Here is a 10519-nt window from a genome sequence, read left to right as displayed (position 1 = left end):
CTATTTGCAGAGCGTTTCATCATATTTTCCATGCAATGATGCAATGTTCTTGCACTACCCCACGTGCTCCTATATTTTACTACTAGTAGTAAGATTAGGTATTTTTAATATACATAAATTTTCTAATTTTTTATTAATAGTAATTAACTGCTACGGCCGGTGGTGGAGCCAGGATCTGAAAATGAAGGAGGAATATACATTACAGTATTATAGCTTGATTTAGTGCGGACGTGGCTATTTTTTTTGTGTTCGTGGCGATGCTGGAGGCAAACTTTACGTCCCGATAAGAGGAAATTAGTTGAATGGAGGCCAATAAATCCAAAGTTGGTGTTATTTTTTTTAGTGACAAATGTTACTTAGAATTCATTAGTAGTATGTGTTATGTTCATAATAATTTTTAAAATAGTACTAGTAAAATTAATACTTTCACAAAATGTCAATTGGTAGTAGCTAGTAGTATTAAACTATGAAACTCAATCTTGAGCTAAAAATATCTAAATTAAATGAAAATGACCGCTAAAGAAACTAAGATATTATACTACAAAAGCAAACACATTTATTTAATTTTTGTTTTGGTTTACACTAATTATTAAATTAAAAATTCAAGTGAAGTCCCACGAGAAAATGCCTTCATGCAATAATTCAGTACCGGCCGTCTCCACCCACGGCGGCGCCGCCACAGCCGTGTAGAGCCACCGATCACGATGATCGACGCCCATAAAAAGATCCGGCAAGCCATTAAACGCATCATCCTCATCTAAAGAGGAAGAGGAAGAAGAAACAGAAGAAGACAAGGGCGAGAGTTGGTCCGTAGCGCCGCCGTGCTCCGCCGCCATCTCCGCCGCTTTGGCGGCTGCAGCCTGGACGTCTTTCGGGGACTTGGAGGCGGCGCGGGGCAACTTCTCGGCCTGCTCCGGGAAGTTGAGGACGGCGGAGCGGCCCTTGATGGCGAGGGCCGCTGCGTCGTGGGCCCGCGCCGCCATTTCGGCGGTGGCGAAGGTCCCGAGCCATATTCTTGATTTCTTTCTTGGCTCTCGGATTTCCGACACCCATTTCCCCCAGCTCCGGCGCCGGACTCCCCGGTATGTCTTGCTTGATCTGTGGATTGAAGATGAATTTGTGGAGGAGGAGGTGGTGGTGGAGGAAGAGGCGGCGGCGGTGGGGGTGGATTGATGCATATAGTGGAAGATGATGAGTTGTTGATCCATTGTGGATGGAGTGTTTGGATTTGTGGTTTTATATATAGCACTAATTTGAGTCATGCCCTGGTGTTTATTCATTTAACATTATCTAATTTGTATGAAATTATCTATTTTATATACACAAAGTTCGTGACATGTCGTATGATTCAAGATTCTCAAATATTACGATACTTTTTTACATTTATAACTTACTATAAATTATCTAACAATAAAATGCCAAATATAATTAAATAAATATTACTAGTAGTATATTTTATCACAATTAAAAAAATGGTTCTATTTTACATTCTCAACATCCACAATTATTGTGGTGTGAGATGGAGGACACAAGTTTTAATAGACTACATCTCCCAATTACTTATGATGTACACATAATTAGGATACAATTGATCAATCAAATTGATAGGTTTATATGTGTATAGCATAAGGAATTAAGGGATCATGTCATGTGAGATGAAGGAAATGATTTTTAAGTAGTAGTTCTTTACAACTCTAACTATTCTTTTCATTAAATAATTCCCCTCTAAAGGGAAAACCTTGATGCGTGGAGTGAAAGTCATTGTGAAAATTACAAGAATGAAATTCAACATTAAAACGATGGTCCCCTAACGTGCAACAAACAGATGCAGTTAGCAGAAACTAAATTAAAAAACAATAGAGTGATCAATTCTTAAGAGGAATTGCCGGATAATGCCACTTTAATTTGACTAATTAAAAGAACAAAACCGAAAAAAGAAAAAGAAAAAGAGAAAGAGAAACAAAAAAGGGCAAAAGAACCAACATATTTTTTCTTTTATTTCTTCTTTAATTAAAGAATCAACCTATACGTATCATGGAAGGAATTGACGACAGTTTTCTAAAAGCCAGATATTCTAAATGCCATTTTTTTGTAGCTTATCACATTCCATTCTTCGTTTTAATCAAAAAAATTATTCTCCTGCATCGAAAAACACAAAATTATTCTCCCTTCATTCCAGTTACATAGACTTGTTTTTATTTGGATATTCCAAATACTAGATAGTTCTCCTAAAAATTACTCACTTTCTCCCATAAAATTATGAAGAAATATTGAGTACTATTCGCATAATCATCTTGTGAATTGAGGGAGAATCTTGTTTTAGGACGTTCATCAATAAAAAATGCATTTTACTTTTTTTCCATTTCTAATAACGAGAGTTTATAATCCACTAACGATCGTTACACTAACATTCTAATTCTAATAAAAAATGATTGATACTGTCCATTTTGGTTCAAGTCCGCACGAATTTGTTTTGGGATCACCCCAAAAGGCCACAAACATATTGGGTTAGATATAAATTATATACATCTTCCAACTTCCCTCAGACTCCCGATGTGGGATGAGTTTGTACTCCACAAACTTTCCCCTCAAAATAGATCATATCGGGAACGGATAGACGCAGTCGACGCATCACGGGCCTCAACAAAGGATTACTGTTGTGGAAAGTGATTGTAAATAAATTGTGATAATGTTTGAAAAATGTTCATGTTTTTACGAAACTGACAAAAAAAAAAAGAGAAATTGTATGCTTTCCCAAGATTGGAGGAGTAAAATACTTTTTTATTGAGTCATTTACCAACAAACTCCTATTCTAATTCTTTGCTCTTTAATCCTATTATTTGATTATCAAAATAGATATTAGCATAGTAAATCTATTGTATAATCTCAGATTCTCAATTAGCCAATATATTTATAAACATAACCCATCACCTAAAATAAGCTGCCAACTTCCAAAAGGTTAAACTTAAACAATTAAGACAAACGATACTACATTTCACCCAGAAAGTTTTTCTGCTAAGTTGCACAATAGCTAGAGAAGATTCTGTCATACACAATCGGGTTAACAATAATACATATGCAAATTCATAGACTAATAAAACATTGTTAAATTATTGGTAGCCATTGTTCAACGCTCTTATTCCAAATTTATCGACCATAGATTTTCTACAGCTTAGCGCTATGGAGTTGTTGCTTGAGCAATGGCTTCAAGTACTCATGGTAGCCATCAGGTACAACTGTATCATTCAAAGGATCCTTCTTTGCAGCTTCGTACAGTTTAGGATAAACGTTTCCATCGTAGCAGCCCAGAATAGAACCTAGGAAGTGGTCTGTGTAATTGAATGCATCAACCAGAGCAATGGCGTTTGGACGAACCTACACAAAGTCAAGAAGTCGAACAGATTGGGATGAATCAGTTTCTGGTGTAAGATGTTTAAGAAAAAGGGTGATTATAGATCACGAACCTTGGAATACAATGCCCTGAGCTGATCACTAGCAAGTGCCGCCTGCTTAGGGGTGATGTAGCTGGTGGCGAGGAATTCGCCTTGGTGCTTGTGGAGCAGGGAGAGGTAGTATATGCCGCATACTGCTTGTAATAGTTGCTTCACCCCCTTACCAGGGATATCTTGTTGCAGTTTGTCAAGAAATCTACAAGAAAGGGGATAAGTTTTCCCATAAAGTTACCAAAAGAAGCCACTGAAGCTGCTGAGACACTAGAACGTGCACAACATTTCAATTTTCAACTAACCGAGATCCCAATCATAAGAAAAGAGATAGCTAAAATGAGCATGGATTTACGAGTCCGTGCAAGCACCAATAAATTAGGGGTGAAAATCTAATGGAAATTATCAGTAAAAAGACACCATCAACTGAAGGGCTACAAGATTCTGTTTTCAATTTCTTTTTATAACAAGCACTGGTATTGCATTTCTGAAGCAAGCATGTGTATGTCCTATGCAGGGTGCTGCAGAGCATAAGGTCTGTGAGTGCTAATAATAAGGCCATGGCATGAAATGGGACAAAGAAGAGGGGTATGCAGGAATTGTTATAACTGGAAGGTGTCTTTTTTGCACTGGTAAGATGAGACTTTGTTTCCTGTAAAAACTAGAATACTTGGTTGAAGGTGGAAAATATTACTGAAAGAATCTACCACTTATTACTCAGACATTTGAGAACTTTAGTTGCTAGAGAGACAAAACTGAAAGACACAGTAGTTAGCCAGTGGCCAAAACAATCCTGTCTTCAGAAATCAAACTGTGACTAGATGACTACTACAAGAAAACTTAAGCAAATTGCAAGAATTTATCAAACACGAGCACTGGGCTTCATCAGCAAAAAATCTAGTAAAGTATAAATAACAAAAGAAAAAGGCTTACTTGGAGACAACAATTAATTGGCAGTGAGCCACTGCTGCCTCAACTAAATCAGCTGATAGCTCAGCAAACCCTAAAATCAAAAGAAAAAGTAACTTGTCAAACCCATCTTACACTAATAGCTTTAAGGAGAGTTTACACATGAAGAAAAAACAGATACTATTATATTCAACTGTAGACTAATTAGGCGGTAAAATAAGACCAGTAAAGCCATGTGCCTAACCTACTAACGATTACTAGGGCTCAAGACATCAAGTAAATTACTAATGCTGGAATCATTATTAGGTCAACCTAATATCATTCTGTTCAAGTCCACATCAACCTGCTACGGTAAAAGGTTAAACAGACCTTAACTTGTTAGTAGTACCACAACATGAGTGAGGACAAAAATCTGAAAATGACACATTCACGGTCCAATTACACCAAAGAATTGTACAGCCATTACAGTCAATCATAATATCTTCCTAATGTTACACACATTTCTGGATACGCTCAATTGAGGCAGACGGAAATAGATTGGAAAACTCGCGCACAAATGTGAATGTGGGCAACTTCTCCACACAATTTCAAGCCGCCTCCAACAAGGATATCAAGAAATATGGGAACGGTGTGGTTTCTAATTATGTCAATCATGTTTTACCATGTAAACAAGAAAAAAAATCCAGGATTATTATTAGTGCAAAGCCTTATAGTACTGCAATATGTGGATTCTTTTTAGCAATAACTTACTAGCCTAGTTGCATCTAACTGCATCTGACTATTCACATTTACATTACTATAGTATAATTTCAATATGACACTGATACCGTTCATCATTTAGATGGGGTTATCTTTTACTTCTTTAAATTATGTATTTATGTTATTTAGGGCTGGAATAGTAATGGTTTAGGCTTTTCTGTGGGCTTCAAGCTATTTCTTGGGCCTCGGATTTATGTAGCTCTTTAAATAGTTATTACTATTAGTGAGTTAGCCTCAGGATTATCGTTGTAGTATTGTTCTGGAGCCTGGACGGATTCTGACGTAGGCTTCGCAAGAGGAGGGTTACTCTCTGTTTTTTCCTTGTTCGGTACTTATTTCAATTTATTTGATTCAGCTCTCGTGCTCATTGTTTATCTCAATCCCTTCACTCCATCAGGCACTCATTCACAGTTTACCCTACTGACCAATGATACATTAAATGACTCAAGTTAAAATTGAAATTCAGTACCTTCTTCAGGATTGGAAAACTTGCTTAGATTTTGAGCGCAGGAGACAGACATTCTAGCAGCTCTTGCCTCAAAAGCTTCCAACACTTGACTAGGATTTAACCAATCCTCAGCTGTACAGCAGACATGGAAGACCAAATAAATAAACTGAATCTTCCCAAGCCACAAAGATCATACTGGTCATAGTGACAAGTTTGAGCCATAAGTAACTTCCAATAGCAAAGTTGAGGAATGACAAACATTCATTTTAGAAATAATACACACTTAGATGAAATCTTGTTGAACTAGATCAAAGTTTAACCTGATGGAATGTTAGTGATATTCCATAATTCATTGTACAAATTTTTTCACCAGAAAAGAAACTCTGAAAAAAAAATAAAGAAAGAGGGTGGAGGAAGTAAACCAGATACCTCTTTGGACACTGCAGCGGGATTTTAATAGATGTTCAACCCTTCCCATATAAGCAATAGTCCCAACTGGCTGTTTGCCACTTCCAATTTGGGATACAGTCTTCATGAGAAACCTAGCAACCTACAGCAGATATAAGATTACAGTCTAATAAGTTGAAATTTATCATATAGGCAACATATATACTCAACAGAGTACTTAATATTAAACTTGTCAAACTTAGTATATGTAAATGTTGTATCACTAAACAGCTTGACAAGTCTAGCTTACAAATCGGGGAATACCTGTAGAAGTAAAACAATATTGTCTCCTTCATATGTACAAGCTGGAACATAAACTGCAAATAACTCGGGAAGCCCACTGGTACAGAGGTAACCATGGCCTCCACATAACTTCCGACATTCTTCAATTCCATCCTGAGAGAGATTAGAAGAATCTTTAAAGAGGATTAACAAGGGAATGGAAAATACTATTGAATCAGCTGCAACTAGGTCATTGTTAAACCAAGTCATACAATTACGTACAAGCATAAATACATAACAGAAGACTTAGCATGATGGAAACCATATTTTAGTTCATACTTACAGCAGTGGCAGTAGTAGTCAAGGACTTCAATCCTGCAGTGCATGCATGAGCCTCAGGCAATGTTGAAAAATCATTGACTGCAAGTCTTTGAGTGACATCCGTGTACAGCCATTTGAGCCATTCACCAACAAATCTAAAGGCATAAGCAGAAGCCAGGAGAGGAAATAGTCTGTTTTGCTGAGTTTTGTAGTCAATCACCTGTATCAAGCCGGTGTAAGACTTAGTATAATGTGCACTTAAAGCATAAGGATAAGATTATATGTGCCGAAAAAAAGTTGTAACAATTCATCAAGATCTGATAAAGGACCAGCTAATTACATCTTTTGTGGATAATCTAATCAGCGAAAAGAATTCAGTAACAAGCATAAAGCTACCTCAGAGGAATCAGCATGTAAACACAGCTGACGGCTGATTGGGTGAGTCCTTTTAATAGTTAGGTTTCTATTCAACTTTAACCAAGTTGCCTCTTTTATATATTTGAGGGTGAGCTAGTCATGTGGAGTATTATTCAAATATCATGAAAGTTCTTAGATGGGCTATAAAGTGGAAAATTGGTGGGCAGGAATTTCTGAAACTATTACACTCTCTTTTGGTTTAAAATTTCAGTTAAGTATTTTCTGATGTTAATTTCTCGCTTCTTAAATCGTAATACGATGAAAGATTGATTTCTATTATCAGAAGGTAACAACCAACAAGCTTATTAAAGTGGGCTTGTATTGGGATATATTACTAATAAACAGGCCAAAGGGTTTGAGAATCAACAGACCAATTCTATCGAAGTATTCAAATAAGAATAGAGGTTTAAGACAAAAATGGAGACCAACAAGAGCGGCAGTTAAAATACTGAACAAATAAATTTTGAGGAAGGAAAGAAGTTTACCTTTCCACACCCCCCTCCCCCCCACCAGTTGCTTCATTTATAGACCCAACAATCAAAATGATAGTTCTATAATTTTATATTAGAACAGAACAAAGTGTATGGCATCCAAATATGAACTAGACTACACTGTGGAAAACAACTATAGTTTACCTGAGTTTCGGGACCACCATTCTGTGATCCAAACTGTCTACGGACCGCACTATACCTAGTAGCAATACAAACAGCTTTTGATAAAGCACAAGAAGCATCTGCCACAATCTGCTGGCGAACATATACCATAGTCCCATAAACTAACTGCCGTGGTACATCGGATTGCTTATATTTTCCTTCTCTAGTCACCTGTGATACCCTGAGATCCAAAAGAACTTCTAATGAGATTGCAAAATATCATACTTCTTGATTTTGTGACTGACAGCTTAAAAATTAATGTACGGTTATTTTACAATGCAAACAAGGTAACTGGATAAAATGCATGATCTTCGGCAGTCTTATCTTTTTCTTTTCTTTTTTTTCTTTTTTTTCTTTTCTTGTTTTACTTACTCTCATCCTGTTTACTTGTTACCACTCCTCAACAACTACAAAGTTCCAAGCTAATTTCTACCAATTTAACTGTCTATGCAAAGAAATGTGACTGTAAAGACAGTTAGAATACCCGGAAATAATCCTAAATTGCTTACTTTCATTTTAGAAATAGGGATGGATTCTTTAATCACATGGATAAAACAAAATGGCCTTTGTAGATTGCATGATTAGCAGCACTAACTAGATGATCGGCAACAGAATGTGAGGTTGAGTTAATTTTAATAATTATGAACTAGATAGTCAATGAGAAACAGCAAAGTAAGTTTGGATCACACCATACCTCATCATCATCTGATCTCTCGGAATACGAACATGATCGAATGTCAGCACACCATTGTCCATGGTATTGTAAGCTCCATTTCCAAATTTCATTCCGATATCACCAACGGTGATTCCTGGAAGTGGTTTATGATCTTCCATGCTCCGTAGTTGGACAATAAAACCTAAATGTACATCATGCTGTCATTGGTGATACTTTCACATCATTATTAACCAACACAACAGATAACTAGTACATACCGTGAACACCGTGATCTTTACCATCTGTAATGAGACGAGCATATACTACAGCATGTGTAGATACTTTGCCCAGCCCTCCAGGCCACCACTGTTTATGAAACAATCAGACATTAGGATCTAGATTGGAGGTCTGTTCAACAAAGAAAATTCAGAGTGACTGTGCATAGAACTTCCACTGTGTGGTAACACTGCAAGTACGCAGAGACAATACAACATGTCTCTTTATTCAGTAAAAAGATACACAGATCCCTTTCATGTAACTCACTTTACTTGAAGTCAATGTAGGACTATGGATCACAAATTCATCAGTTTGAGGATCAAACGTAGCAGTAGTTTCAAGGCCTTGCACATTGGAGCCATGACCAAGTTCAGTTTGGGCATAGCAGCCAATTATTTGCATCTTATAAGCCAATGGCAGCCACTTGCTCTGCTGTTCATCAGTGCATTGCCCTTTTAAAGCTGGTACAAACATTCCCTGAAGATAATAACAGAGCAAATGATAACAACTGATTAATTTGCATGCATAGGTTTTGCTTGAGATTTATCAAAAGCTTTTAAAAAAGTAAAATATCAAAAGATAACAATATCCAACAGAAATGAAAATAAGAATTAGGTAGCTACCCAATGAAGATCAGTATACGCTGGTTCATCCACGAAAAACCTTAGCTTAGATGCTTCTTCTTCTGCAACAACAAACACCAGAATGACATGATTATTTATCTACTCCTAATGGGTAACAAAAATCAGTTAAAACAAGTTTGGTAAGAGAAAAAAGCAACCTGATAGGCGAAGTTCAGTAATAAGCTTCCATGCATAAGCTGCCTTCCTAAGTGTATTTTTAAACAATTCCTTTCTTGCCAGCATAGGCCTGTTGTCCTTCCGAAATGCCTAAAACCAACCACAATATAACTTGATTAACTTTCATCCAGTCAAAGAAGCACGACAAAAATTGCCAATGCATAAGAATGACCTTTAATCCTTCTCATCATAAAAAAGTTCCATCCACCTCATCAAATAATTTTCAAACTAAATTGTGCACTTACACTTTCCGGAACAGGTATATATATGAAATGGTTTTTTTTTTTTAGTTTCTTTGTGGAGGAATCATGGAAATCATAATTAACCATAGAATTAGCTTGTCACTTTGTATTTTTCACTCTCATACATTTACAATTAAGCAAAAATTCCCCGCCAAAGTTAATTTATCTTTATTTCTGTGAATACCTTTCCATTGAAAGGCACTTCTATTTGCAGTGTATAAAAAGCTCATATCTCCGAATAATAATATTCAGTTCAACTTTCTCTTTTCCCCAAACTAAAAGGCAACTACAAAATAAAGTCTGGAGCAGCAAGCTTTCACTCATCGAAATCCGTACAGCAAAACAAAATCATTAGGATCACATCAACAATCAATACTTAAACACAATCAGTTCTTCTCACAACCCCAAATTCACCTACCGACCAAATCAGCTAGAGAGAGAGAGAGAGAGTATACCGGATCATTCGCCACAAGCTTGGAAATTCGATCGGCAACTTCGAAAGTGTGACGAGAACCAGCCCACACAATTTTCATGGAGTCCACATCGAACTCCGCCTTGTTCCTCTCATCAGCTAGATAGTCCACTCCGGCCATTTTCGTTCAGATCAGCAGCGAAATTAGTGATTTTGGTCTCAAATTAACAAACAAAATAGATCAAATCTTCTGAGAAATCGGTGTTTATATCAATATTTTGGGGATAAGAAGAGAGGTGAGGATTTGGCAGTCGTATTTCCCAATGTCGGCATTTATAGGAGTGGGAGTCAGTGGTATATTCTGATAAATGGAAAAAACATGTGCGCATTCATTTTTCCTTCTTTTTGGATTTTACAGTCCACACCGGCCTCGAAGATTTGTTTTAATTTTCAACACATTTTTTTAATTTTTCATAACAACCGTCTCGATGTGTATTTTTACGAAATTATAATTA

General features: G+C 36.7%; 1 protein-coding gene and 1 pseudogene across 1 annotated transcript; both read right to left on the bottom strand.

Moving 5' to 3' along the window:
- Positions 1-533: 533 nt before the first annotated feature.
- On the bottom strand, positions 534-1281 carry LOC125196561 (ethylene-responsive transcription factor ERF039 pseudogene; annotated as a pseudogene).
- A 1692-nt stretch (positions 1282-2973) lies between these two features.
- LOC125196556 (peroxisomal acyl-coenzyme A oxidase 1-like) lies at positions 2974-10369 on the bottom strand. Its single transcript, XM_048095118.2, has 14 exons — positions 10048-10369; positions 9332-9440; positions 9174-9235; positions 8818-9027; positions 8553-8640; positions 8314-8476; positions 7602-7800; positions 6572-6769; positions 6271-6402; positions 5989-6109; positions 5581-5691; positions 4377-4446; positions 3465-3648; positions 2974-3375 (listed from the first exon to the last, which is right to left on the bottom strand). Exons 1-14 carry the CDS (start codon positions 10183-10185, stop codon positions 3166-3168), a joined length of 1995 nt encoding a protein of 664 aa, XP_047951075.1. The 5' UTR covers positions 10186-10369; the 3' UTR covers positions 2974-3165.
- Between the last annotated feature and the right edge of the window lie 150 nt (positions 10370-10519).

Source organism: Salvia hispanica, chromosome 4, assembly GCF_029641045.1.
Source record: "Salvia hispanica isolate PSC_SH4W2 chromosome 4, Shi_PSC_v1, whole genome shotgun sequence".
Lineage (NCBI taxonomy): Eukaryota > Viridiplantae > Streptophyta > Magnoliopsida > Lamiales > Lamiaceae > Salvia > Salvia hispanica.
This window is presented reverse-complemented; position numbering and strand designations above follow the sequence as displayed.